The sequence below is a fragment of the Eleginops maclovinus genome, chromosome 7 (assembly GCF_036324505.1).
Source record: "Eleginops maclovinus isolate JMC-PN-2008 ecotype Puerto Natales chromosome 7, JC_Emac_rtc_rv5, whole genome shotgun sequence".
Lineage (NCBI taxonomy): Eukaryota > Metazoa > Chordata > Actinopteri > Perciformes > Eleginopidae > Eleginops > Eleginops maclovinus.
The window spans coordinates 4,600,898-4,628,252 of record NC_086355.1 but is presented as its reverse complement, the minus strand read 5'-3'; the positions used below and the strand labels follow the sequence as shown (position 1 = coordinate 4,628,252).

The following is a 27,355-nucleotide window of genomic DNA, read 5'->3' as shown; positions in this document are numbered from 1 at the left end:
AAATAATCTTTACCTGTTTTATTCATATATTGAATTGCATTGTTCCTCTAATTGTAAAGAAAACATGATACTTGCTGACATTTGTTCATTGAAATCTAAAGGATCTACGAGAATAGCCTGGGATATTATCATGTGTGTAAAGATAGTTGTAATCAAAACAAAAAAAGGCATTCCCATTCCTTTAACCGAATAAAAATAATGCTAAAAGCTATTGTCATTAGTTATTGACTGCATGAACTGTGCCAGAAAAGCATTTTAAAATAATATAATTTGCCAGAAAACTAGATTTCTTTCATAACACGTGTTAATTCAGATAATTGCAATTAAAACATTTTTCTAACAATCCACCGAGTGAACCATCTCTTCTCACAGACGATCTTCGTCTCGCTGCTGACGTGCGTCGGTCCGTCACGTGACCTGAGGAATGTTAACAATGCAGCGAGTGTCCAACTTTGTGCTGCATTTCTGATCCTGCTGCAGTCTGCGGAGAAAATGGAGGCTGGTTTCATCATATTTACCCTCTTTCTCCGTCCTCACTGAGCTCCTCGGGTTTTTCTACGCACTCATCAACCGAGAAACAGGATTTACTCTCAAAACCGAGCTTATTCCCACTCCTTCTATCCCATGGTAAGTTGAGACTTAACTTTTCCTGGGGAGGGGAGTGGTGGAGTAAACTTATTTCCACGACTTGTTGCTGAGGAAAAATGTTCCGTCGTGGGTGTGTTGAAGTGAGGAGATTTTAGAAAGGGTTTTCTGTGTTTTCCTTTGAGTTATATTTGGAATACTCAAGTTTTTCCTGCATAGGAATGTTCTGGAGCTGCAGCAGTGAGGCCACAGGACGGTAAAACAGGGGTTTCCGACCCTTTCCATGTCCAGGGGCCGCAGGCAAAAACTGTTAACTACACAGACACCATTTTGTAACGGTTTTAAAGCTTTGACACAGAACAGGAAAGTGAACTTATCACCAGAACATTATTCCCTAATGCTGATTCAAAGTTATTGCTGAAAAGCCGTGTTTTTGCTGCAGATCCCCACAATGAGGGACCTCTAAGGGGCCCAAACTCCATGTTATGGACCTTTTCAGTTGTAATACAAGAGCTCAAGGAGGTTTCAAGCTATATATATATAGGCCTATATTCTTTGAGTATCAGATAACCCTTCACTTTTTAATACAACATGAAGTTGAGTTCCTGCATTCACAATTAAGCCGTGACATGTGGTTAAGAACAGACTGTTGAGAGGCATAAGATCACAAGATTTCCAAATGTATCCTACAAAAAAAGTGGATTTGTTGTTTTCCACAGATAAGATAACCAAGTTGTTGAAATAGTTTCTCAGTGTGTTGGGAAATAGAGGAGAACAAGTGGGAAAAATTGTCCATAGTTTGCTGTTTTTTGTCTCTATTCCAAGCCTACAGGCCTGCATAGTTTGGCACCGATGCAACCATGTGTTTCATTCAGGTGTGCTTGTACTAGTCTACTACTACTATTACTACGCCCAAACACACACCTTCTCTTTTTATGTTTGATACACTTTCACTACATTTGATTGACAGGCGTTCAGGTGTTTGATTTGTAAAGGATTCACCTGGTAGCTGACTCCTCTGAACCACAACAACAAAGTTTGATTTGGACACTCATGCTGCCAGCCGGTCTCCCGAGGCAGGAGGGGACATTTATCCTAAACAATTTGACCTATTATACCGTGACTTTGTTGATGCAACACTGTGCCGTCAGGTATTTGGCCACGGCTGGGTTTGATTCAGTCAGGCGATGCAGAGGCTTCTTTAGAGGAAGAACCACAGGATCAGTGGGAAACCACCGCTGGACTACACACACAGGCTGGCAGATGTGGCCCATTTAAGGTTTATTGTTTAACAGAAGCAGGGAAATAAAAACAACGAGGTGGCAGAATAGGAAAGACGCTTGGTGAAATGCAGGATAGATAGATGTTCTTTGTTGATCCCAAATGAGGACTTGATTGTGTTACAGTCAAGTATATTTACTGTGTAGTTTTTCTCCCGCACAAAGCCTGTTGTGTGGGAGAAAAACTACAGTAAACATAAACATAGCAACACTAGAGAGATGTAATATGGAGTACACAGTTTCAAATATAAAGAAGATGAGACAGCCACTGTGTAAAATATGTCTGGTGTTTTTGCTGTGAAGTTGAATTTGTGTCTTTCTCTGGAGATTTGTGAACACCATGGTTTGTAGTAGTTGTATTGTTTGTGATGTCACCTGTAGATTTTATATTATGAATTGACTGAAGTTAGATCTACTGTCATTTTTAAGGCTGTCCTTTACTAAAAGAAACTCTTGGAAACCTTAGTCAACCTAAACTTCTGTGGTTTTGTCTTGTGATGGCCGCAGATTTACTCGTGTTTCTCGGAAATAAAAGCAAAACGTTAAACAAAGAAAGTCTTGAAAGAATAGGACTGAGGGGGCAGCCTTACTTTTCTAACATTATCATTTCTCCAAAATGTCCCAAATACAGCAGAGACAGAATTGTCCTAATTCTGTCAGGTAAGATATAATCTGAGCCCCTTTAAAAAGAAAGTGACAGCAGTCAGGAAGGGACAGATTTTAACTTTGAATGTGACCGACCAGAAGAAGGACTCCTTTCTCAGAACATGTATCTTTCCATTTATCCCAAACATTTGATTTGATTTTCTTGGGGAGAAACAAACAACAACAACTACAAAAAATGACGGTGCATTTTGAATGCTATAAATGCATCCCCATTAATGCTTTGAATCTACCAACAAGAACAACTAGCAGAAGGGATTTTGTAATATATGAATAAGTCATGAAAAGGTACGAGAAGTCTGTTGAAGCAGGATTATTACAATTTAATGTTCATTTATTTATGTTGTATAAAATTCCAGACTTTAAAATGTGTTATCACGTCACATTATTATTTTATATTTCTCTCAGGTCACAATTCCAATTTCATGAAGTTTGTATATTTTAGTGAAACTTGCTGTTTCTGCATATTTGGCTCGGGTCCAAATAGGAGTCAGAGGTTAGGTTGAGGGTTAAGTCAAAGTAGAGATAAGGCTTAGGTACTGTATGTATTGTTGGAGTTTAGAGTTAGTTTGGAAGTGTGTTTGTGGAAATGAGTTGTGGTATTTAGCAGAATGTCTTTTCTGGTATATTGTGAAGGTTGGACCTGCACCAACATCCTCCCGGTTCAACACACAGATAGTCCACATATCTTGTTTTCTTTTTTGGGTTTGTTTTGGTCAGCAGAGACTGTCCCAGACTGTCCCATGATTCAGCGGTGGTATGAGTTTACTTGTAGTTACTTGTGGAAAGGAATGCTCATTGGTTGGACACGGCGCCTGAAGCATCACAGGAATGGAGGCGAGAGATCCCAGAGATGGGGCAACATTTTTACAGCGTGGCACCCTTGTCCTCGCCCTACCCCACCACCCAGCAATATAAAAGAAAAACATGTTTTTGTCCATGCAAAGTTTTATCTGTACAAACAGTGAGGGCTGTGTCCTTCTCAGAAATGGCCCAAAGGGATGGAGTCTGCCAGGGAGGAGGCGGTGGGGGTTTGGTGGTTCAAGGCTTCTTATGTTTGGCTGCTTTAGTGTGAATGCCATGAGTCCAGTACTGCTGGGCAATGTGGTTTTTATTAAAAGGGACATTTTGTGATCACATACAATAATTAAAGAAGCCTATTAAGATCAGATAGGATAATCAGGGAAGTATGCAGTGTTACAGAGGCAGCAAGAGAAATGAGAAAAGTGTAATAAGTTTAACTCAAAACTAATGATAGTATTCAAACTGAGAAGGCACTAATATTATATTGTAGATAATAATGATCTTACATGATAAATAAATAGGGGTAATGTTCTAATGTTAAATGTTTGGCATTACATAAGAGCAAAATGTCCACATCTGGTATTTTCCCATGCTGTAAATTCCTCTGAAGGTTAGGGTTAGGGTTTTCATGGTATCCTAAGGGTTCCTCAACACAGACACACGGAGTCTCGTGGACTTTGTAACGATACAGAAGGTCAATATAATCACCCATCGATACAGAGTTTTAACTTGCTTTGTTTGCGAAATCATGGTGGACAACTCAACAAAGTCCACCACAATATCCACACGTTGTATTGGAAGTAGAAGAAGCTGTTTACCCTGAGAGCCGTGGATCATTTAACGCTTAATTGTTGTGACTGTATAGATGCTACATTTGTTAAACGAAACAAAAGCAAACTTATCAAACTAGTTTTATCTTGTCGTAGCATCATGGAAGGACCTTCAGTTTTGGAACCCCGGACGCTCAAATGAACTCATCCCACTTTGGAACTCTGCCCCATGGCAACATAAAATACTAGTTTCTGATCGGCTGTTAGTATTCGAATGAAAACAACAGGCTATTTTTAAAAGAATATCTCCAAATGTAGGTTTTTTTAATGCGCAAACAGAGTTGCAATACGGAAACTGACGCCATGGGAGTATTGTGTCTATTAACAGTCCTTTTTTCTCCCATTTTCATTGTCTTTGCGGCTGTTTTTTGTCCCTTTTCTTTATGGTTGTTTTGGTCTCTTCTCAGTCGATATGTTGAGTGACATTTTGAGGTCATTTGTAAGATAATTTGGGGCCTGGTTTTAAATACAATTAGTCTATGAGTGTGGAACGTTGTTATGGTATGAGCACTTAAAGGTGTAGTGATGTATAAAATAACAGATTTAGTTTGAGGAAACGCCCTACAGCCCATCAGTTGTATTTATGAATCATGTTCATTGTGGTTGAAATAATTAGGTCTATTTATTTTTCTAAGACTCACAACCAGATGAATCAAAAGTCGATTGCTTAAACGAAATAGTTGGAATAGCAAACAAGTTTTTAGACCACAGCCGTGTCGAAACGTGCCAGGATGGGAATATGTCTGGCAGTTTTACAGCGTAGGTAACAAACCACATTGGTATCTGGAGAGCAGACATCACCTGCCAGCCAAACGGAAATCTTTCTCTGAGCAAGAAGGATATTTGAAGCATGTGAAACAGTTGGACAGGAAACCAGCCTGTCCGTCTGTTTCAGGGTCATCTGTCAAGAGTGTTTGCTTGGGTAGAGGATTGAAACTTTTATTTAGTGACTCACAAATGTAGGGAAAGAACACTTTAAGAAGAAACATCACCAACCAGTAAATGTCCTCAATGATCAGGCAAGATTTCTAGGTTTGGTTTTGTCCATTTCCTTCAAGCTCATTGACCAACAAATTAAAAATAATCTGAAGTTTGTTTTACAACTGTAGGGAATAAGGGTCAGATTGTTTAATTTAATGACTTTGCTCAAACATGATGGTACCTTGCAGCTTTGACATCTACCATGACACTTTTTGAGGCATTTATTCATCCATTTCAACCCTTTTTTTATCATGAAATTGTGTTGATTCGTCTCAGGATGTATTGGAACAACTTTTGTTACTCATTAACTTTTCATTAATTTAAATGTTGAAATCCAAATGAGTGCAATACTTTGATTAATGATCAAATAACAAAACTAGGACTTCATTCCCATCAGCCTCAGCTTTATTTAGTGCTAATGTTTGCATGATAACACGCTAAATAAAGAAGCTAAATTAACATCAGCATGTTAACAACGTGGGCAAGTTGGCATGCTGATGTTAGTATTAAGCTCCAAGCACCGCTGTGCCTAAGTTAAGCCCCACACTGTTTTTATAGCTGTGTAGACTCTGTCTTGTTATTCATCCTTCTGCTGACCAAAGACAAGTGTGTCATTGGGAAGTGGTATTGTCCCAGGATTGTTTACATTCATTTAAAGACACTTTTTCATCCAGGGAAGAGTACATTCCTGTGGGAAACACTCGCGTTTATTAGCTCTGGATTCACAATCAGAATAGAGTTTATTGTGTCCCCCAAGTTGTGTGAGTGTTTCGCGTTGGCCTGCAGGACCTCACGTGAGGCTCCTGACAGGAACATGTGCATTTACATCACACGTCATCCCATCTGCCCTGCGGGAGTGGCGGTGCTGTGGCAGAATGCAGAGTATGTTCCCGCAGATAAGACTGTCAAACGTTGTTAAATGTCTGATCGCAGGAGAGCATCGCAGGGAGGGCCGCTGAATGTCTGGACCCCTCGTCGCTGCGCTCTCACAAGGGTGTTCACCGATGACCACGGAGCACAAGTATGCACTGACGGGCTGACTTGTGCAACCGTTGCTATGTATTGATGGGGTGCAGAGGGGGGGCAGGTGGTGTTCGATGACCCCTAGCATTCTTGAATTGTGCAGTAGGTATGCACCAGCACTGTATATGGACTCGTACTGAATCAGACTTCCAGTTTTGACTGGTTTCAAACTGGTTCTATGTTGTGTTTCTGTTTTGGATAGCAGAACACCCTGGCATTTTTAGATTACCTTTATATCAGCCTGGAATAGACCTTGTGAAAATGCCACTCTGTGATAAACAGGGAAGAAATGTATAAGTTGTAACCCGTATAGAGAGGGTTATCATTTTTGTACGTTTATTCTTTTAAGTCTACAAATAGTAGGTACCTGTTGGCCACATTTTAAACTTATTTTCCTTTAAATGTTGGCATAAAATGTACACTTCCATATGTATAATTTTCTGCTGCACAAAATGTATAATCTGTTAAAATTGGTGAGTTTTGGTTTTGAGTCGCCGACATATTTAAAATCACATGGCCTTTAACTTGACTGTGCAGTGTCCATTCTGGTCTACACACTTTCTATTTTTAATTAAAAGCACAACTTCCCTGTGCTTAAAATGTAAGCTGCCCAGCGCTAGCTTTAATTTTAGAAAATACTTGAACACCATGCATGACCGCAGTCTCCATCTAACTCCATCCCTTCCTTCTCAGGCGGAGACTGGCAGCATCATGGTCTGGCTGCGCGGCGCCCTCGTGACCGGCTGCATTTCCTGGAATAAGCTGGAACCTGAGCCTTGAAAGCCACACCATTGCATGCCTGTAGGACCTCACCTTCATCCAGCATCTACAGAATCTCCAGAATCACAAAGACAGACACAAACAAACAAACAGATTACTCCCAAATCTTGGCTCCTGTTTTTTTCCCAGCCAGTTTAAAAGGATCTTTTTTGGAGGGAGTTTTTCTTGGTGTGCTTCCCTTTTTAGAGTAGGTGCCTGCCCTGGGCACTGAGGCCATGAGGCCCAAGACTTTCCCAGCGGCCCCGTATGTGGGCAACACTCGGCAGAGGCTCCTGGAGATCAAGGAGGGTCTGAAGCAGCCTGCCAAGCTGGTGAGCCAGGCGCTGCACGGCGGCAGCTCGCGGTCCGACGGCAGCAGAGCGGCCGACTGCAAGAGCGGGAAAGACGCGGCCAGCCGGCAGCAGCAACTCAGACCCCCGCAGAAGTTCAACAACTACCAGAATGCCCTGCGAGAAATCCGCAAGTCCCTCAGGCCGTTCGAGTTTGGCCCTTCTTCCGGGTCGGGGCACCCTGCAGGGCCCGGGGAGGTGAACCGGCAGATGCTGCAGGAGTTGGTGAACACCGGCTGTGACCAGGTGAGTCCAGGAGAGAGGAAGAGAGGCTTTATGACCGGAACGGGTTTGTGTTGTTTTGTTTTCTCGTAGGAGTGTATGGTGCTGTCCTGCCTGGTTGTGAGAATGTGATTGGGATGCTGCACAATTTCTTCCATCTCTTCAATATCGGTAGTTGTTCTAGTGCATTGCAGATTTCGTTGGGTATTGGTACTCTGTTTTGTTAAATTACCGACCAAAATATCTCCAGAGGACTAGCTTTTGCTCACAGCAGAGGTGTTTGATAAGACGTTTGATTTGTCCTCACATGATGGGCGTTGAATGATGTTAAAAAGGTATCAAGTCAAATACTTCTGAGGTAGCTGGCATTTCAAACAATCTTACATTTTAAAGAAATATGAGCCACAAATCACAACCTATAAACGGAGTAAATGCATATAATAGAACTTTCTGAAAGTCCTTAAATCTGCAAACAAATCTTATCTACATTAAACTAAAGTCAAATGTAAATTAAAACTGATGATTTAAATTGCTATTCTGCCAGTTTTCCATTTTTGTATTGCAATATAATGGGACACGATTTATTTTTAGTTCCCATCTGTAAGATATCAACACAACAGAGGGTGTATTGTAGTGTGTGTAAATACACAGCATGAATATGTTAGTGTTGTCTGTGTCTTGGCAAGTGTTGCTCAGTGCCACTTCACTTGCATTATGAATCCGCTCTGCCTCCTTCAGTCAGGAATTCCTAATGAAAGCAGTTGAGGGTGCCATATTCTCACAGATGCAACACAATACAAGAGCTCCCTGCCAAGAGGACGGTGCTGCGGTTACATAACGCAGGACCGAGCGGTGAAATGTTGAAATTTCAGGTGCATTTCCCAACCGGGCTGTTGAGCGTTCACTCCCTCTGTCCCGGCTTGAGGAATGCGAGAGTGCCATCAAACATCTCCGGAGAAGAGCGAGGAGGGAGAGTTGAGAGCGTTTACTGTCAACCCTTAGCCTCAGGAATCACTCAAAAAATAACGTGCCATGGGGGGGGGCTGTTACTCAGGGGTCACTTCACTCACTGAGACTCAGTCCGAATTCAGTTTTTGCCAAGAAGTTTTCACATACAAGCATCTTGATTTGGTTTGTGCTTGTGCATACATAAACACAGTAAACATTTAAAAAATCTGCTTCCTCTTAAGATCCTTCCTATTATATACATCAACATGTTTGACAAAGCTTTGACTAAATGTACAACTTTAGCTTAAACAGGTGTTGATAATGATTGGCCTTTGCTATTAGAGCTTGCTTAACATCAGCAAGACCTACTTTCTGCAGTTTGTTGCTCTAAAGGAGCTGAAGTCTAGAAAAAAATAACTTTCTCCGGAGAGCATGAACAATCCGTTTAAGAAGCCTCCAGTGCGTTTCAAACACCTGTCGGAGATAAAAGAGAAAACTGAATATCTTCTGGGCAGCCGCTTCCTGTGTTCGCTGGCGGCTGGCTGACCTCCATTGCTTCCACCATTTGTGAATGAGTGTGGGCAGAGGCAATGCAAACAGGAAGTGAACATTCAATGGAAGCAGGGTGGAGCAGTTCCTCCAGCTGAAGTCCAGCCTCCAACCAACATGTCGCCTCTCCTCCTCCATCCGTCTGTCTATCCGCCTTTGTTCTGAGAACTTGAAGTCGCTGATTGACTCATGATGATTAAATTAGAGACTTGACTTGTCCTTCTTGCTCCTTTGTAACTCGAAAGGATTTCACTTTCTTTCATGACTTTAAAAACGAGTTAGAATCAAAAGGTTAGTCATTTTTTTGCTGCCTCTTTTCTCTCTTTCTCAAAAGCCTCTTCCATTCCAGATGTTCACTACAAACTGCAGGTTGTCTTTACACACCTCTTGACTGTTCTCTCATCCCCTGTACACACTCTTGACTTCACTAGTGTTGTTGTGTGTTGTTAAAAACACATCACTACCGTTGCTCTGGATGTCTTACCATACAGCCAACAATTGTTAGGCCACTATGAGCTACATATTTTCCCTTCAAGCCAATCCTAAAACAATCATTGCTTCCGTGGATCAGCTACTCTGTCCTTGAACACCCTCCTCCTCAATTCTCCTTCGCCTCATATTGTTAAACTCAGCTCTTATCAACTCGCTTCCTCCTCCTCTTTGTCCCTGCTGTCTTCTCCAGCTGCAAATTACAGAGCAATGTGGGTCGTTACATAATCGCCTTCTTTTTTTTTTAAAGGGAGGAAATGTTTTGGAGGGGGAGTGAGGGTGTGGGGCTGCATGCCACGCATCAAGATGACAGGGGGAAGAAAGGAAACAGAGGGAAGGATGGGTGCGTTTTCCTTCCCTGAACTCCTCACAGGCTGTTAACTGTACAGGACTCTATGCAGGCTAAGCATATTATAGCCTTCGCCGTGTGAGCAACACACACTGCGGTGTTTATGTAACGATGAGGCCAACGGGACGTGACATGGGAGCTGGGTTTGTTCGTGGTTAAGAAGTGAAAACTCCTCGCTCTTTTAGACGATCTCTCCTCTCTTACTCTCCAATAACATCTTCAAACTTTGTATATCTATATATATATATAGCGCTCCAACACATTGTACGTGATCGGCTAAGGGGCGGTAGACCAATCACAACAGAGCAGGCCAGCTAACCAATCAGAGCAGACTGGTCTCTGGTTTCAGACAGAGGGTGAAAAGAGGTGCTGCAGCACAGGCAGTATGAGAAACATAAAGAGCTTTTTGAACATTAAAGCATGGAGACCTGTCCCAGTAGAGGAAGACAATACAAAAATGAACCTGAAATTCAGCAGAATATGACTCTCTTAACTATAGAACCAAACTTGATTTGGAAAGACGGACACAATGATCAATTAACCATTTGCGCAATCTATTCATTAGTAGTAGGTTTTACTTGAGTTTGTTGTAAATACTTTTTTGTTTTGTGAATAAAGTGGGAAAAAAATGCATAAGAATTGCATGTCCTCGCTTAAGCATTGCTCTACACTTTGCACCTTGGATGAGGAAGAGGAAGGTTGGATCACGGTTTTATGGCTCTGTGTGGAAATGATGCATGGACTTTCCCCTCGGCGTGTCCATCCATCTGCACTCTGCTCGTCCTCCATATGGCTTTGATTTTCTCATACTGCTGCAGTGCGTTTTAGAATTGGGTCAAAAAGACAACAAAAAAAATGTTGTGTTTGTGTTCATTATGTCGGTCTGTCAGAGCAGTTTGTTTGTTTTGGAGTTTGTCTGCTTGTGATTATGCGTTTAGGATAACCGTGTGGCTTGCGGGCCGCGACCATTATGACAAGGGTACGAAATGTGGCCTGGATATTTTCGACAGAGGGAGAGAGAGATGGGAGAAAAACTATCCTGAATACAAATAGCTAGAATTCCTGCTTCCTGAGGAATGTTCAGCACTGAACATCTGTCGCCATGACAGCCGGGGTCACCAGGCCCGCCTCCACCCAACACACACACACGGACACACGGACACACACACACACACACACACACACATGCAAAATCCAAGAGAGAAGGGAAGTGAGAAAGAAAAATAAAGCACTTTTAGAATGTTAAAGCATGTAAACATGTCACAGTAGAGGCACAAATACGAACTGTAAACAAGCATATGTCCTCTTTAAGACAAATATTTGTATACTTATTACAAATAGGGGTGTATTATTCTGGAACTCAAAGGTTTGCATTTATTTAATAGGGAAAAATGTGTTAATAAAGCAGCTGATGAGGAAAATCTTTGCCTCTGTGGGTCTCAAAATGATGACTCAAAATGCGCCTTTAAATCTTTCAACCTTTTCTGGGTTTAGCACAAGGGAGGGATATGCACACAGACATCTAGGCACTTCCACATAAAGAAAAGCTACACAATCAATAGTATTTAAAGAATAAAAACTGTATCTTAAGTTCTCCTCCTGTGCCATATGTTCATTTATCTGTTTTCATTATAGAACATTTGAAATGCTTCTTTTCTTTTCCTGTAAGGAAGGGTTACATAAATGTTTCCAATAAAATGTGGTTCGGCATGCCAGCCAATCTTATAAAACAGCACTTGACTGTTGGAAAGTAGGTCATAGTAGCCAGCAGAGCAATATCACGGTGGGAGGCGAGTGCTTGGATTTCAGCTGGCTCAAAACTTTCTTTAAAAAAAAACTCCTTTCCTAAATCATCTGTTAAATCTAATACTTAACACCATTAATGAAGGGCATTGATATATTCTTAGGTGTATGCTGTTAAGCCTTTAATATGCAAGTTATACTTTCTAATTTACTTCCATGTCATCAATTTAGAAGGGCTTTAGTCTTATGTGAAACATTTTCCCTAACAGTGCAACACATTGGCACTCAATCCCTTACTTTTTCACATGCACCATTAATTAAAGACAACGTGTGTGTGTGTGTGTGTGTGTGTGTGTGTGTGTGTGTGTGTGTGTGTGTGTGTGTGTGTGTGTGTGTGTGTGTGTGTGTGTGTGTGTGTGTGTGTGTGTGTGTGTGTGTGTGTGTGTGTGTGTGTGTGTGTGTGTGTGTGTGTGTGTGTGTGTGTGTGTGTGTGTGTGTGTGTGTGTGTGTGTGTGTGTGTGTGTGTGTGTGTGTGTGTGTGTGTGTGTGTGTGTGTGTGTGTGTGTGTGTGTGTGTGTGTGTGTGTGTGTGTGCTCTGTTGTCCCTATTTCAGCAATAATCCTAAATCACCCATCTAAAATACTTTAAATCAGGATTACTATACTTCCAAGTTGTAAACAAGGAGGCAGAAGAAAGCAAATGAGGGAGAAAACTGAGTGAGAGAAGGACATAATGTGACAGGGCGGCTCTGGCAGCATGCACTCTGTACTGGCTACGCAGGAATGCAGCACACACACACACACACACACACACACACACACACACACACACACACACAAGGCATAGAAAGTGTGTGGCCTTGGCATTTCCTGGCTTTGAGAGCTGACTGTGCTCACGGTTGCTGTGCGCTCTACTTTTAACCCTTAGGCCTCACTTTAAATAAAAGTGTCTCTAATGCCCATTTAGAGAACACATGTCCTTAAAATGATTATATTTTAGACTTAAATCTTTTTCCAAACGTCAGTGCTGGTCCTCTCTACCAAATATTCCTTAATTATCAGAACTTTAACCCATAAAATGCCAGTTTATTTACATAATGCCACTGTTAGTTAATGAAGTTTATCAAAAAATGAGATTTCGCACGATGAGTTTCACCACATCATGATAACATTAGGATTTGTACTGAATAGAGCTTGAACGTGGTAATAGAATCTCCGTTAGCATTAGCTGCTAGCTCTGTTATTTAGCCAAGCGTGATCATGTTGCTGTGAACCGGCTGCTAACAGCTAACGCTAACTAGCACAGATTTGTTGTTTCCAATGTAGCTGCTCGGCAATAGTTACTTGAAAACTAAATGTCCTTTCCTCCCCAAAGGTGTCCTAGAGAAGATCTTGACTCTGTTAAGTTTATAAGCAAAGCTCTCGCATACCACCAGAGTGAAGCTTGCATACCAGAAGTGGTACGTGTAACACAGTTTGGGAAAGTCCATACTAAAGGAAAAGAAAGTGCATCACAGAAAATGAATTAAAACAAAACTTGTTCTGCTTTTAATTTGATTTAAAAGTAGTTGCACATCGAAGATAATCTGGAAGTTTAAATGCAGTTTGACCCTTTCTATCTGACCGCTGAGTGAATTATGAGCTAGCAGAGCAGCACTTTTAAATCTTAAAATGATCCTGAAGCCATTGTAAAGATTTAAGAGTGGGAACAATGTGCTCACTTCTCCTGGCTTTTGTTAGGAATCTGGCAGCAGCAGCAGCAGCAGCAGCAGCAGCAGCAGCAGCAGCCTGAATGTGCTGTGGCTTAATGTTCTTTTTTTGGAGGAGGAGTGAGGAGGCCATTGCCATAATCCATAAATAATACTGCATATGTTATAATAATGGCAGACCCCCAGCTTGTTATATCTTTACTGTAAAACTACAGCTTTAGATTCAGATATTGAGAATTATCTGCCCTAATGTGAAGTTACTCAAGGAACGAGCCATCCTATAAAAGAAGACACTGACACTTTAATAGATAAACTTTATTTGTCTTGGCCAGAAAAACATAATGAAAACGTCTTAAAACCTATAAAGACATTTGATGTTGACAACACGCCAACTTTTAAAAAGACTGTAAGAGTTATAGGGCTGAAGTGCTTTTGTATTTATTCTAGATTGCTCTTTTTCCAAGATTTTTTCCAATTGCTCAGCAGCTCGATGCAGTCGGGGACAACGATGTGCTTCATTATGTGCTTTTAGAATGACACGTTACTGATACATTTGCACATGTATGAAGGTTTTACATAGAAAGTAACCGGTGTTAGTTATATTTTATGTTGCTGTAATGAATTTCGATGGATAAAGCTAGGATTCAATGCTTTTAGGGTTTGTAGATCAAATAAAGTGCTTAAATCTGTGGCTGCTGTGACTTCATCTGGCCTGCAGGGGCACCTGAGTGTCGGCTCTGAGATGTCTTTGCAGTGAAGTCATCTGCCTTACGAGGAGATTTCCTTATCTAGGTGTGGGTCCCTCCATCGCCGAGGGAAAGACAGACTTTTCTTTTGTGTTTATCTCACTCTGCTGTCCTGTTTGTTTACTGTTGTGAAAAAAAGACAGGAAGTTTGTCGTCTGGTTCCCCCGCCGCACAGTGAAGAGGAATTCAGATTTCCAGGTGTGGTCGGACCTCCTCAATAGTTGTATTTACTGCACAACATAAACAGGACAGTGCATTCAAGGGGAATTAAAGTGAGAGTTATTTAGCTGATAAATAGATTTCACCCTGCAAGTACACAGAAACACATGAAGCACTATTTGTGGGCACTTGCATTATAGACTCCTGCAAAACAACCAGGCAGGGATGGAACGATTACTTTAAAGATGTACAACAAGATGACCAAAATACCTAACACTTTGAACAATGCCACTTTAGTAAAGAAATGGATAAACCTCAAAATGTTTCCTCTGCTTAGTGTATGTTTAACGAACAGATTATAAGCTGCGTAAGATGGAACATCGACAGCTCGTGCTTTATAGAAAGGGAAACCACACAGTTTCACTTTGATGACATATTTCTTGTAAATTCGGGTGTTGCTAGGAGACCCTTTGCTATGATTTAATTCCATGAAACTAACATTTTCTCTCATTTGTTCCTTTGTCATTATCTTGCTATAAATCCCGACATTTCACCCTTTGAATAAGAACCAAAATTGTTTCGGTCTTGCCACAAACAAAGTATGTCTTGAAGCCTGATGGGGGTTTGAATCGATCGAACCCTGAGCTTTAATAAGATCTCCTGCTTTAAATGAACACGAGACCCAGAGGAATGGTCGGCATTGTTTCAATAAAAGGCCGTATCTGCGAGAGGAACGCTCTGCATGTATCCCCCGTCACATTTTAGCCGCTGTGTTCCGAGTATAAATTACAGGGCAGCTGATGAATAGAAAATACCAGAGTGGTTAACCAACATTTTTCACATAGGTGACCTACATAGCTGTGGGCTTTCACAGAGACCCACCTGTTGGAGCCTGGGACGAGCTGCCCATGAGTGATTGAGGCGCTAAAAGGCAAATCATTATATAAAAGATCATTTTACAAGAAGATTATGGAGAGTGCAATCATTTTGTTGCAAGGATCCAAAGTTTGGAAGCTTTTCGGTCACAGTTTTTAACTCTCAACCGGTCTTATGCAAACTAAATCCAATATACTTGTTTTTTTTATAATTTGTGTGCTGCTGTATTGATGACAGGGGACTCCTATATCCCAGATTTAGTTTTTCTGCCAACAAGTAATCATTTTAATGCTGTCGTTTTGCAAACTCCCAGAATCCTTTTCACAAAATCTGTTTTGCTGCTTGTCTTGTGCGCTTGGTTTTCTGACAGCGTAGTCTGAATCAGTCTCTGATTTTGTAAAATGTAGGTAATTTTAAGAAAAATAAGGGTAGCATTTTACTTATACTAAATGTTAAACACGTTTTGAGTCTTTGTTCTGTTTTTTTAAAGAATGACCTAAGGGTAGAAAGATAATGCTGAATATTTTTGGGAAAATGGTGGTTAGTGTGTTCAGGGTTCTTCTGTTTCTTATCTACCTTTTGTTTCTTGATATAATTAACATTTCAAATCTTAGGCTTTCTGTTGTAATTTCTAAACATTTCTTTGTGTGTGTTTCCCAGGAGATGGCGGTGCGGGCGCTGAAGCAGACCGGAAGCAGGAACATCGAAGCGGCCTTAGAGTACATCAGCAAAATGAGTTACCTCGACCCTCGCAATGAACTCATCGTCCGCGTCATCAAGCAGACTTCACCAGGTAAGAAGACTATCTCAACACGATGCCTTTGGAAAGTAGATTTATTTACCGTCCTCATTGAACAAACGTAATCAGGAGACCAGATAGTAGTTATAGTAAATGTAAAATACAAAACGATTAGGAATAAATAGGCAACCCTTTTAACCATGTTGACCGTACATTCAGCTCCCAATTTCAATATAAAATCAATAAACATCTGGCCCACATGTGTAGATGGTCAGAGGTCCGTAACTCAAAAAGTTATCCGTTTATTTTTTACGCATTTTTTAAAGCATTGAAGTTGAAATGCGCTGGTAGACTTCACATTCTTTTTACTACATCGATATTATCTGTTTGTGCTGATGGGTCTTTTGCAACACATGTGGCCCTCAGGTAGCTTACCTGTCAATAAATCATCTTTAAAAATGAAACATTGGATCAGGCTAAATATTGTGGTTGTGTCTTTTCAGGAAAAGCTGGGATGCCAAACTCGATGGACCACCGCCCTGCGTTAGAGGCTCAAGGTGAGGCTGGGGGCCTGTCTCCCTACCACCCGATGTACGAGGGTGCAGGAGGCTACGGCCCTGAGGGGGAGATGTCCAGACCCTACATGAGCGCTCCCCCTGTAATGAACTACATGATGCCCCCGTCTGGTGCACCTCAGGGCCCGGCCATGGGAAACCCGATGGGACGTCCTCCCAGTATGGGCTCCTACCCCCCAGTGATGGCCCCGCAGAACAACCCCGCCAACAACATGTACCCCCCAGGGGCCCAGCAGAAGGGCTACCCGGGCGGGATGGAGCAGCACGGGCCCATGATGAGCTACAACGTCCCGGGCCAGCCGCTGCAGCTCCAGCCCCCGCCACCAGGGGGCCCCGTCCCCGGCCCCCACTACGACTACGGTCACGGCAGGCCTCACATGATGGAGCCCTCGGGGTACGGAGTCAAGAGGACCGCCTCCTTCCAGAACAAGATGGCCCCGCCCCCCATGGCGCCCCAAGACAACTACGTCAACATGCAGGGGAAGAACATTCCAGGGGGAGGAGGGGGAGGGTACCCCGCTAACCTGTACCTGCCCCCCCACTCACACCCACGCCAGGCCTCCCCCACCTCCCATCAGGTCCACATGATGTCCCGCTCCCCAGGCGGCGTTGCATCCATGGGCCCCGACTTCTCCGATATGCCCCAGGGCTTGATGACACCATCCAGGGCCAGCTTGAACCTGGACCTCTACGAGCATCACTGGGCGGGGCCTCCAGGTCCTGAAGGAGCCCCTCAAGCCAGGCAGACCCAGCCTCAAGGCCCATTCAGGGGGGAGGTGCGAGTCCCCAGCAGAACCAACTCCTTCAACAGTCGCTCTGCAGGGCCAAATGGTGTTCGACCTGCGATGGCTGCACCTCCATCAGCCGGCAAACAGGACCCCTCGTTGGGCCCTCCGAACACCATCACAGCCGTAACATCCCCGCCCATCCAGCAGCCTGTGAAGAGCATCCGCGTGATGAGGCCGGAGCCCAAAACAGCTGTGGGGCCCTGTCACCCCAGCTGGATGACGGCTCAGGATGCTGGGGAGCCGCTGGCCTACATGCCGGAGGAGACCTACTCCCTGGAGCCGGCTCAGGAGCCCCGCTGCCCGCCGCCTCCATACCCCAAAAACCTGCTCATGTCGGGGCCAGAGGAAGCAGTGATGTGTAGCGCTCAGGATCACAGCAGCCCTGCAAACAGAAGCTCACGCGGCGGCAGCGGGGGGAGCGGGAAGACCGAGGAGAGCCAGCAAGTGAAGGAGAAGACGAAGGTGGGCAAGGGAGAGAAAGCGGTGAAAGACAAGAAGCAGATCCAGACCTCCCCCGTCCCCGTGAGGAAGAACGGACGGGATGAGGAGAAGAGGGAGTCGCGCATCAAGACCTACTCGCCTTTCGCCTTCAAGTTCTACATGGAGCAGCACATAGAGAACGTGATGAAGACGCACCAGCAGAAACTGAACCGCCGGCTTCAGCTGGAGCAGGAGATGTCCAAGGTAAGACCACACACAGAGACACTGTTAAACTGACTGAAGTGTTTTAAATGAACATGCAAGTTGAAGCGAGTGTCTTGAGCGCCCTGCAGCAAAGCATGTAACCCCTGCATGCTCTGGCTGGTGGTTCCCTTCATATCGCTGGATTTGCATTGATGTAGTTAAGGTACGGAGCTTTTAAAATCCTCACTGCACCAACAGTCGACAGGAATAAGTAAAGTAGAAAATGAGCGATGATAATTTAAAAAAAAAGGTGTTAACGATCAAAGATCCCAAAGAAAGCAGTAACAACATAAGCAGTAGAAAACAAATAACATAAATAAATACAAAGATTAAATCAACCTAATTAAAAGGCTTTTTTCGGGGTATGTGTTTATACTTTGTTTTCACCAGAGCAGACATCAATCAGTTCTCGGGCGGCTCAGGAAAACATCAGTAGAATTCTTCCTGAGGACTTTTTGTTTTTTTAGACAAAAATAACTTTGCCTCGAAAAGAAAAGCCAATGAGTTCACACTTGTCCCGAGTTATGACTTTGACCTCTGACCTTTTCAAGAGCTTTAGGTGATTGAAAAGCATTTTTAGAGAAATTACCGCCGACAGACCCAGACAGAAGAATGGGTTAAATATGACAGCAAAGGTCAGGGCGCCACTGGGTCAGGCATTTACCAAATTCTTGCGTCATTAGTTATAATAAATACAAAAATGTACTCGTTTTTAAAGTTGCGTATCAAAGGGTTGTTGTGTATTCCCGTCGTGACCTTTCTTTAACCCCTGTCCTTTCTGCCCAGGCCGGCCTGTCGGAGGCAGAGCAGGAGCAGATGAGGAAGATGCTGAACCAGAAAGAGTCCAACTACAACAGACTGCGCCGGGCCAAGATGGACAAAGCCATGTTCATAAAACTCAAAACTCTGGGCATCGGTGCGTTTGGTGAAGTGTGTCTGACGCGTAAAGTGGACACGGGAGCACTTTATGCCATGAAAACCCTGCGGAAGAAAGATGTCCTCAACCGCAACCAGGTGAGTTAAATCAATATTGTTTACATATGAAGAAGTCCTGAGGTTGGGCCTGTTCATATTTCTGCTCTGGTTTTAAATGGAGGATCTAATGAGTACTTCCTTTGGACCAGGTGGCACATGTGAAAGCAGAGCGCGACATCCTGGCGGAGGCAGACAATGAGTGGGTGGTGCGTCTCTATTACTCCTTCCAGGACCGCGACAGCCTCTACTTTGTCATGGACTACATCCCCGGAGGAGACATGATGAGCCTCCTCATCAGGATGGGCATCTTCCCCGAACACCTGGCGCGCTTCTACATCGCGGAGCTGACGCTGGCCATCGAGAGCGTCCACAAGATGGGCTTCATCCACCGTGACATCAAGCCCGACAACATCCTCATCGACCTGGACGGACACATCAAGCTCACTGACTTCGGTCTGTGCACCGGCTTCCGCTGGACGCACAACTCCAAGTACTACCAGAAAGGTGAGGCTGCTTGTGATGAAGCTTTAGTGCTCCAAATATTTTAACATCAAAAACACACACATGGTTCAGTGGACTTTGTAAACATGCATCAATATGCTGTATAATCCACTTCACTACAGTCTAGCAAAACTAAATAGCTTGCAGGAGCATTTTCAGACACATTCATCCCCGTCAGTATGTATGTCAATAGGTCAGCTTCCAAATCCAGACACGTATCTGCTGCTGGTCACTTAAGTGCTTTGCTCTAGGGCAATAGTTTTTCTTTCCCATGCAGCTAATCATGCCAGTGTGTCATTGCATGTTTTCTGTGTGCAGTTTAACAGCAACCCCTTTTCACCTTTTCTCCCCTCCAGGGAGCCACGTCAGACAGGACAGCATGGAGCCCAGTGACTTCTGGGACGATGTGTCGAACTGTCGCTGCGGGGACCGGCTGATGACTCTGGAGCAGCGGGCGAACCGTCAGCACCAGCGCTGCCTCGCTCACTCCCTAGTGGGAACTCCCAACTACATCGCACCGGAAGTGCTGCTGCGCAAAGGTGGGGGGAAATCATCACATTTTTTGTCTCCCGATCTGTTTTCATTTTGATTTTCTTTTCCAAATTTTAATTTAGGACTTTTTTTTCAAAATTATAATTTTTTTCCTAAAAGATCTGACTTTTCTTCACATTTCTGAAATATTTTCTAAATGTCGACTTTTAAAATGTCCGATATATATTTTTTGGCCGTAATGATGTTCTTTATAAAAGAAAATCACAATTTATTTTCTTTCATTTTAAATCTAAAGTACATGTCTTTACAAATATATAAAATACTGTTTTTGTGCATTTGAGAATTAATCTGATATGTGTGTTTTGGGTTGTAGGTTACACCCAGCTGTGTGACTGGTGGAGTGTGGGAGTGATCCTGTTTGAGATGCTGGTGGGACAGCCGCCCTTCCTGGCCCCCACACCTACCGAGACTCAGATAAAGGTCAGTGAGGAAGAGAAATGTCCTTAAAGATTTAAATTAGATATTTATTTAATCACCAATAAATAAATGCATAGGCTACTTTAGCTTAATTTGTGAGTACCTATGGGATCAAATAATAAAATGATGATCCCATAGGCATCCAGAAAGTGAGCAAAACTTTAACTAAGGTAAGAGTGCAACTTTTTCCAAGCTTTGCTTGGGAGCTGGCCCAGACTGTCAGACTTTTCAAGGAGAAATCTCAGCGGCTCAGAATTTTTATTTGAATCTACTCCTCGCTTTGCGACATCACTTATATCTGGACATTTATTTTGCTCTCCATCCGTCTAGAATGACATTTCAAGTCAAACTTGTCTTTGTGAATCCAACAGATGACATCACTGTATCTGTTGTAACCTTGTGTATTGTGTCCCTCCCCTCTGCAGGTGATAAACTGGGAGAGCACCCTGCAGGTTCCTGCGCAGGTTAAACTGAGCCCCGAGGCCGTGGACATCATCGGGCGTCTCTGCTGTTCCGCGGAGGATCGAGTTGGGTCAAACGGCGCCGGCGAGATCAAGTCTCACCCCTTCTTCTCCCAGGTGGACTTCTCCAGCAATCTGCGGCAGCAACCGGCACCCTACCGGCCCAAGATCGCCCACCCGATGGACACCTCCAACTTCGACCCCGTGGAGGAGGAGGGCGTCCCCGGGGCGTGGAGCGACAGCGAGGACAGCACCCGGGCGCTGGACATCCTCTGCTCTCCGCACGGGAAACACCCAGAGCACGCCTTCTACGAGTTCACCTTCCGCAGATTCTTCGACGACAACGGCTGCCCCTTCCGCTACCCGAAACCGCCCGAGGTCAGCGGGTCGACGCCAAGCACGGGCCCAGAGGAGGACGATGAACTGGAGGAAGAGGAAGATGACGACGATGAGGATGATGATGAGGAAGGAGAGCAGGGGGAGGGGTGTGAGCCGGTGTACGTGTAGAGCTGCAGTCTGACTTTCTGAGCGTCTTTTACGTCTATTTAGCTCGTGACATTGCTCTTCTCCTGTGTGCGTGTGCGTGTGTGTGTGTGTGTTGATGCATATCTGCCATGTGTGATTGTTACAGGAGCAAGACTGGTGTACATCACCCCCTTGTGGAAACTATAGGGCGTTCACAATGACTTAAAATACAAAACTCCCCTCATCCAGGACCAAGAGACGACATTCTGTGTGCGTAAAGGGTGAATCGCTTAGAAAGGATGAAAGGATTGAATCATGGGAATGTGAGGATGTTTGGATCACAGACGAGATGTCAAATTCGAGGACTGCTTCTGGGTCTTTCCAGCGGTTTCTTGTCCCATTCCTTCCACCCTTGTGTCTTATGGACAACTGAAAACCCTCCGCGGTGATCTTCTGACACAGGAGCTGCTTTAAACCCCCATATCAGACACAATGTGACACCAGTTTACCCTTAGACAGTGAAGTAGGGGGGAGACTCAGAAAGCAACACGCCTCTTTCACAGCTGCTGCAAAATAAGCTACATTGCATTCACGTGCGCACACACACAAACACACACGCATCAGTACAGTTTGGGGCAGATAAAGAAATCTCTGCAGGGAGATTTCAGTGTCAATATTTCAAGACGTTGGCTAGAAATTCTCCCAGATTCCTCTGAGAAACGGCCACTTGCTTTTTGAAGCAGATAAATCTTGAAATGTTGGAATTAAATTAACTAAATGAAATTTGTTTAGTTGCATCCGTCTTATGTATCCACAGCTGCCTCATTCTGTGCCAACTGTAGTTCACCTTGATGTTTTGTCCTTAAGACGGAGCCGGATCCTTCTTCGCTCAGAGGTTACTGTTACAAATAGCTTTGTGTTTTTAAGATGCTTTGTTTTATTCTAACTAACTATTTCAAAGTGAACCTACAAAAGCATTTTAACCCACAAAAAACACGCGTAGAGTTCAGATAAAGATCGAGCCTTAATCTGTTTTACTCTAATCAAAGACAGAGTTTATTGAACCTGACGTTCAGTGGACTTCTGCTCGTAAATCACACGAAGAATTGGATCAAGAAAGCAAGAAAAATGTGTTTAAATTATACTCTTGTTTACCGAGGAGGCAGACAACACCCAGTGCTTTGTTTTAAGGAACAAACGAATGCGTTGAAAATCTGAGAAATCAAAGCCAGACCCGGCCAGGACTGAACCTGCCGGGTCAGACGGTGCTGAGTTGGTTTCTCACTGAGACTTAAAGCTCTCACACACACATATACACACACACAAACACTCACACACAAAGATGCACACTTTTACAGCTATTTTGCAAAGATGAGTTGCATTGTAACTTAACCCGCCTCCTCGTATCTTCTGGAGGGAAACACACACACATGCAACATGTTCTTACAACAGCAAACATGTGATAGTATGACTATGTGCAATACAAAAAAAATACATTATATATAGTTTTCTAAACACTTAATATCCTTTTTTTGTACTGAAATGTACAAATATATTGGTTTATATATATATTTTCTCTTTTCAGTTACAACATGCTGCTTATTATTGTGGTTAATATTATTTACATTATTATTATTGTTGTTTATTACCTGGTTTTTTTTCTTTTGTTGTGGCTTAAAGAAGTGTGCTTGGGTTTTGAAAGTAATGAGCCGTGTGCCTTTTTTTCTAATTGAATGTTGGGAGTGCGTGTTGCCGCTCGATGACGAAGGTGATGATGAAGACGATCAGTGTTTTTGCAGAACATCGATGGCGGACTCTTCCTCTCCGGCTGCCGGGCTGGTCCTTAACGCAGGAGAGGAGGAATCAGAAAGAGACGGGAGATAAAAGTTAGACCAGCGAGGCAGGATGGCTTCAGGAAATGTAATCTGAAAAAGAACAAATAGCTTTCTCTCTTTTATACAATTACAACAAAGAGGTTGTGTTTGGTACATTTTCCTTATTTATCCGAAATGACCACAAGTGTGAGTGTTGTTTAACTTTGTGCCATGTTGTTTGTTTTGACGCTATCATCCAGTACCTTCTCGCTTATTGACAATCAGTAAACGGCGACTGCTCTCTCCGTGTCAAACTGAACTGTTTGAACACCAAACCGTTCAGTATTCTGAATTTGACTGGGAAATGCTGAAGAAGTCTGAACTTTTTTAAGTGATTCTTTTGACGCAGAACGATGATGGAAAACGTGAGGATCAGATTTGTTACAGAAGATTTTTTTTTTTTTTAAACTTGCCTGACAATGTATTGAAAGTTTGTTTCTCTGTAAATGTGCCGTGCCTTGTGTGTAAAGTGAGCAGCACAATCTTAAAATATTGCCTTCTTATTATCATCTTTTTCACAATCCTCTTTTGCCTGTTTTTATTCTCTCATTTACAGCAGTTCAACATCAACTCTGGCTTTATTTACACGCATTAACTATTTTTCTAGTCAATAACTGACAGTAAATAGACTTAGGCAGTAGTGTAGGTAAAGTGGTCAAACATGTTAATGTAACTTATCCTATATGGTTGCAATATAATGATTTAGGAAAGTGAAAAAGGGCTTTTCAACACTGTAAAATAGTGACACTTGGATAATTTTTGCATTTTTAAAGCTCAAGTTTTACATTTCTTATCATCGATTGGCAGATTTGTTGCATAAATACACCAAAAAAACAATAACACATGCAACTATCTTTTTGTTGTTGCCATAAATGTGTTTAACAGGGTTTGAAATGTACTAAAGCTAGTATCATGCATGTAAACAAAGCCAGTGTTGTCTGTGAGCTTCCCAGATAATCCAGTATGGATGAAGTGCATGGCTGAGGGCTCCATCATGGAGGTTAAAGGCAGACTGGTGTCGCTCTTTTTATCTTCCCCATGCAGCTTTCCTCTCAGGTGGTCCAGACGTCCACTTCTCCAAACCCCCTCGTTGCCAATCCACGTCGACCAGAACGGTCTGTTTTGTGAAAAATAGCTTTATAAGGAGAGTCGCTGCAGAGTGTGTGTGAGGTGTTTCTGTTTCTGAGGTTAGAGAGTGATGACTGACAATCTTTGACTGACTTGATATCTGATTTCTTCACTTGTGTATCCTTTTTTCATTTTGTATTTTTACTCTAAGGAGTCTGTTGTTGTCTCTGATGCTCCTTGATGTATGATACACCTCTGTTACTCTTGAATTTATATTTATACAGATATACATATTTTTTTGTATCTTTTTTTCTCCCCTTCTTTTTCAACTTCCCTTGTGCTAATGTTCAAAAAACCATGTCTACGCAGTATTATCGACGATGTGATGTGGACAGCTATCTCTTTTTTTACATTTATGTATGAATTGAGAATTTGTAAAAATGCTTTCACAGCCCTTTGTGTGTAAAATGTATGTATAAATTAAATTAACCAACTTCTTGGACTTGGCTTTATTTCAGTTCATCAATGTGTGAATGGAAGAGAACAGTATTTAACTTTATTATCATTTAAATGGGTTCAAAACAAATGAGTTTATCGGCTGACAATAATCACTTGTAATATAATACCTACCAAGTCTATACTGCCTTCAGAAATCCAGAATTAGAGTATTCTTGGAGGTAAATGTTATATACAAGTACCTCAGACTTAAGCGTCTTTACAGTTAAGTATGTAAATGTGAGCTCAAGACAGCCGAAACATGCACTAAAATAAGTATTTTATACAATACTATCGTCAACACACACTTAAAGTATCGAAAGTGGAAGGGGAAACTACACTGAATGGCTCTTCTCATGATAACATATATTATTTAAAATACTGAAATAAGAAATACTTAAGAAAATTACCTTAATGCAATTAAGCATAATGCCTAGATGCAATTTATTTCCACCATTGTCTATGTCTAGTATTAATATTTGTATACAAAACCTAAATTACCAAAAGTAAAAGTACGCCTTACCTGTTGCAGCTGGTAAAAGGCTTTGGATTTAATTCAACCACTTCTTACTTTGTACTGCTGAGTAGCTTTATCTATGCTAATGGTGGAAGAGGTATCCAGATGCTTTACTTGGTAAAAGTACAAATACATTATTGTCAAACTACTTCATTACAAGTAAGAGTCCTGCATTCAAATTGTAATCATGAAAAAGTACAAAAGTATACAAAGTAAAAGTAAACATTGTGCAGACAAATTGCATGCAAATATTGTTGCAATCAATTCAATCAATTAGCATTTTTTGTGACTTTTTTTGGTAAAACATTTAAATAATTAGACTCTTTTGTGACTTAAAAAGTTAATTCTCTAGTTCAATTCTTAGAGGTTCATTTCGTTAAAAGTGGCTAAAGCTGTTAAATACATGTAGTGGAGTTGTACAAAGTCATAGAATGGAAGTAAAGTACAAGTACTTCAAAATTGTACCTCACCTCTGCTATAATAATATACTACTTTGTTGATGTATTTATATTTAATATTTGTATAGCACTTTGCTTGTTGCGGAAATAAACATACTTTTCACTTTTTCTTGAAAAACACAACCCACGCGTGAATCACGTAGGGGAGGTGGGTCGGGTCTCGAACCCGTCACCTTTTGGTCTCTAAAACCCCTGCCTGTTTCCACAGACTGTAATCCCACAATGCAGAGCGCATGGCGCGTCATTGGAGAGGGACGAAAACGATGGCGGCGGTCGGTGCACCAGAAGTGATCACACAGCTGGAAAGCGCTGCCAAAGTTTTAATGGTGAGAAATATAACGTTGTTTTGGTGTTAAGATTTGGCGGGAAGAACCCACATGTTAATTGTGTCGCGTACAGTCTGACGGTTAGAGGCGCGTGATGGTTATTCTCAGTTTGTACGCCTAATTCTGCTGGTGAATGTGTTCCCGGGGAGAAACGCTGTGTGTGCGATGCGTGGCGCCTTCCCTATTCCTTTGCTTGTCTCCATCCCGCAAAAAATCCCAACATTTCCCCCCTTTCGTCCTCAAAATCCAACCGTTTTTCATAAACAAACACCAGTCTATAATATCACTGCGCGTTAGAGCACTTTATAGAAACTTTAAGTTTTATATTCCCCTCTGTTGGAGCATCCCGGTGCTGTTGCTTTAGCTTTACCTGTTACATTACCCCCAGTAAACTCTCATTTATATACAGTATTTTTTCCTCCTCTTTAACCTCCCTCCAGCCTAATTACATGACTAACACACCAGCTACACTGGCTAACCATGTGTATGTCATGGGTCTGTGTCATGGAAACATGGGCTAGCTACAGCCTCTTCTTGCTTTCTGCCATTTTGAGTCATGTTGTGTTCTTTAAAGCACATTTCTGCCTCCGTTTTTAAAACATACTCAGTTTAGAGTACATGAGTTGCTAACATACATTAGGAAGGGCTTTCTGTCCACATGTGAGTCAGCAGGTGTCTACTGAATGGATGGCTAGCACTGTCTGGCATTTTGGATCCTAGTGTATTCATTTCAGTGTCCATATTACCCACCATACTCCTAAATTTCCCTACTCTAAAGGTACCTAACATATATGTTATTTCTCATACCTACACATACATCATGATATACATTTGTGGTTATTATTCCTTTCTGAATGACTGTAATTCATATCTTTGCAGTGTTCATGTTTTGTTTTGATTATTTTGTCTGGCATTAGCAAGTTTTTATTCGTCCCCTTACCTGGGGTGGGACAAGAAGTTGTATAATGTGGTGTTTATTGTACAAGGCCTTTGACGGTGGATAGAACAGTTATATTTCAAAATAAGCTTTGCAGTGTTGTTGCTGAGTTGTATTATATTTAGTGGTGTTTGTAGTTTAGTAGGCCCTCATTGATATAGCTCGTATTATGCAATAGCAGTTCCACTTTATAGAATAGTATAATGTAAAGGCACTTTGAACATGCAAGTCTGCTCTGAGGCCAAACGCCCTTTCACATTGTTAATGAAAGTTTAGAAAAATGATCGATTATGAAAATCCAGAAAACACAAAGCTAATGGAAGTCCTAAGATTCTTTGTTTCTATTCTAGTTTTTCTTTACGTCTTTGTTTCCATAAACATCTATAACAATCATATCTTCACTATGCACATTAAAAGCCTTTCCATTACTTTGTTTTGCTTGAATCTACAGTTTTCTTA

At 42.3% G+C, this 27,355-nt stretch overlaps 2 protein-coding genes across 2 annotated transcripts in view; both read left to right on the top strand.

Moving 5' to 3' along the window:
• The first annotated feature begins 428 nt into the window (after positions 1–428).
• lats2 (large tumor suppressor kinase 2) lies at positions 429–24,675 on the top strand. Its single transcript, XM_063887680.1, has 9 exons — positions 429–627; positions 6,860–7,521; positions 15,725–15,857; positions 16,307–17,850; positions 18,637–18,864; positions 18,975–19,329; positions 19,683–19,865; positions 20,192–20,298; positions 20,721–24,675. The coding sequence occupies exons 2-9, from the start codon at positions 7,162–7,164 to the stop codon at positions 21,261–21,263; spliced, it is 3,453 nt and encodes a 1,150-aa protein (XP_063743750.1). The 5' UTR covers positions 429–627; positions 6,860–7,161; the 3' UTR covers positions 21,264–24,675.
• Positions 24,676–25,858: 1,183 nt separating this feature from the next.
• xpo4 (exportin 4) overlaps positions 25,859–27,355 on the top strand; it is a 42,306-nt gene continuing 40,809 nt past the window's right edge. The window contains exon 1 of the mRNA XM_063887789.1: positions 25,859–25,959. Coding sequence (XP_063743859.1) covers positions 25,867–25,959 — 93 coding nt within the window. The 5' untranslated portion in view covers positions 25,859–25,866. The remainder of the gene's footprint in view (positions 25,960–27,355) is intronic.

Excerpts from the sequence above, each read along its gene's own strand:
- lats2 (XM_063887680.1), top strand. The coding sequence starts at position 7,162 with ATGAGGCCCAAGACTTTCCCAGCGGCCCCGTATGTGGGCAACACTCGG. Across the intron at positions 7,522-15,724 it reads TGAACACCGGCTGTGACCAG|GAGATGGCGGTGCGGGCGCT; the intron begins GTGAGTCCAGGA and ends TGTGTTTCCCAG. Across the intron at positions 18,865-18,974 it reads ATGTCCTCAACCGCAACCAG|GTGGCACATGTGAAAGCAGA; the intron begins GTGAGTTAAATC and ends CCTTTGGACCAG.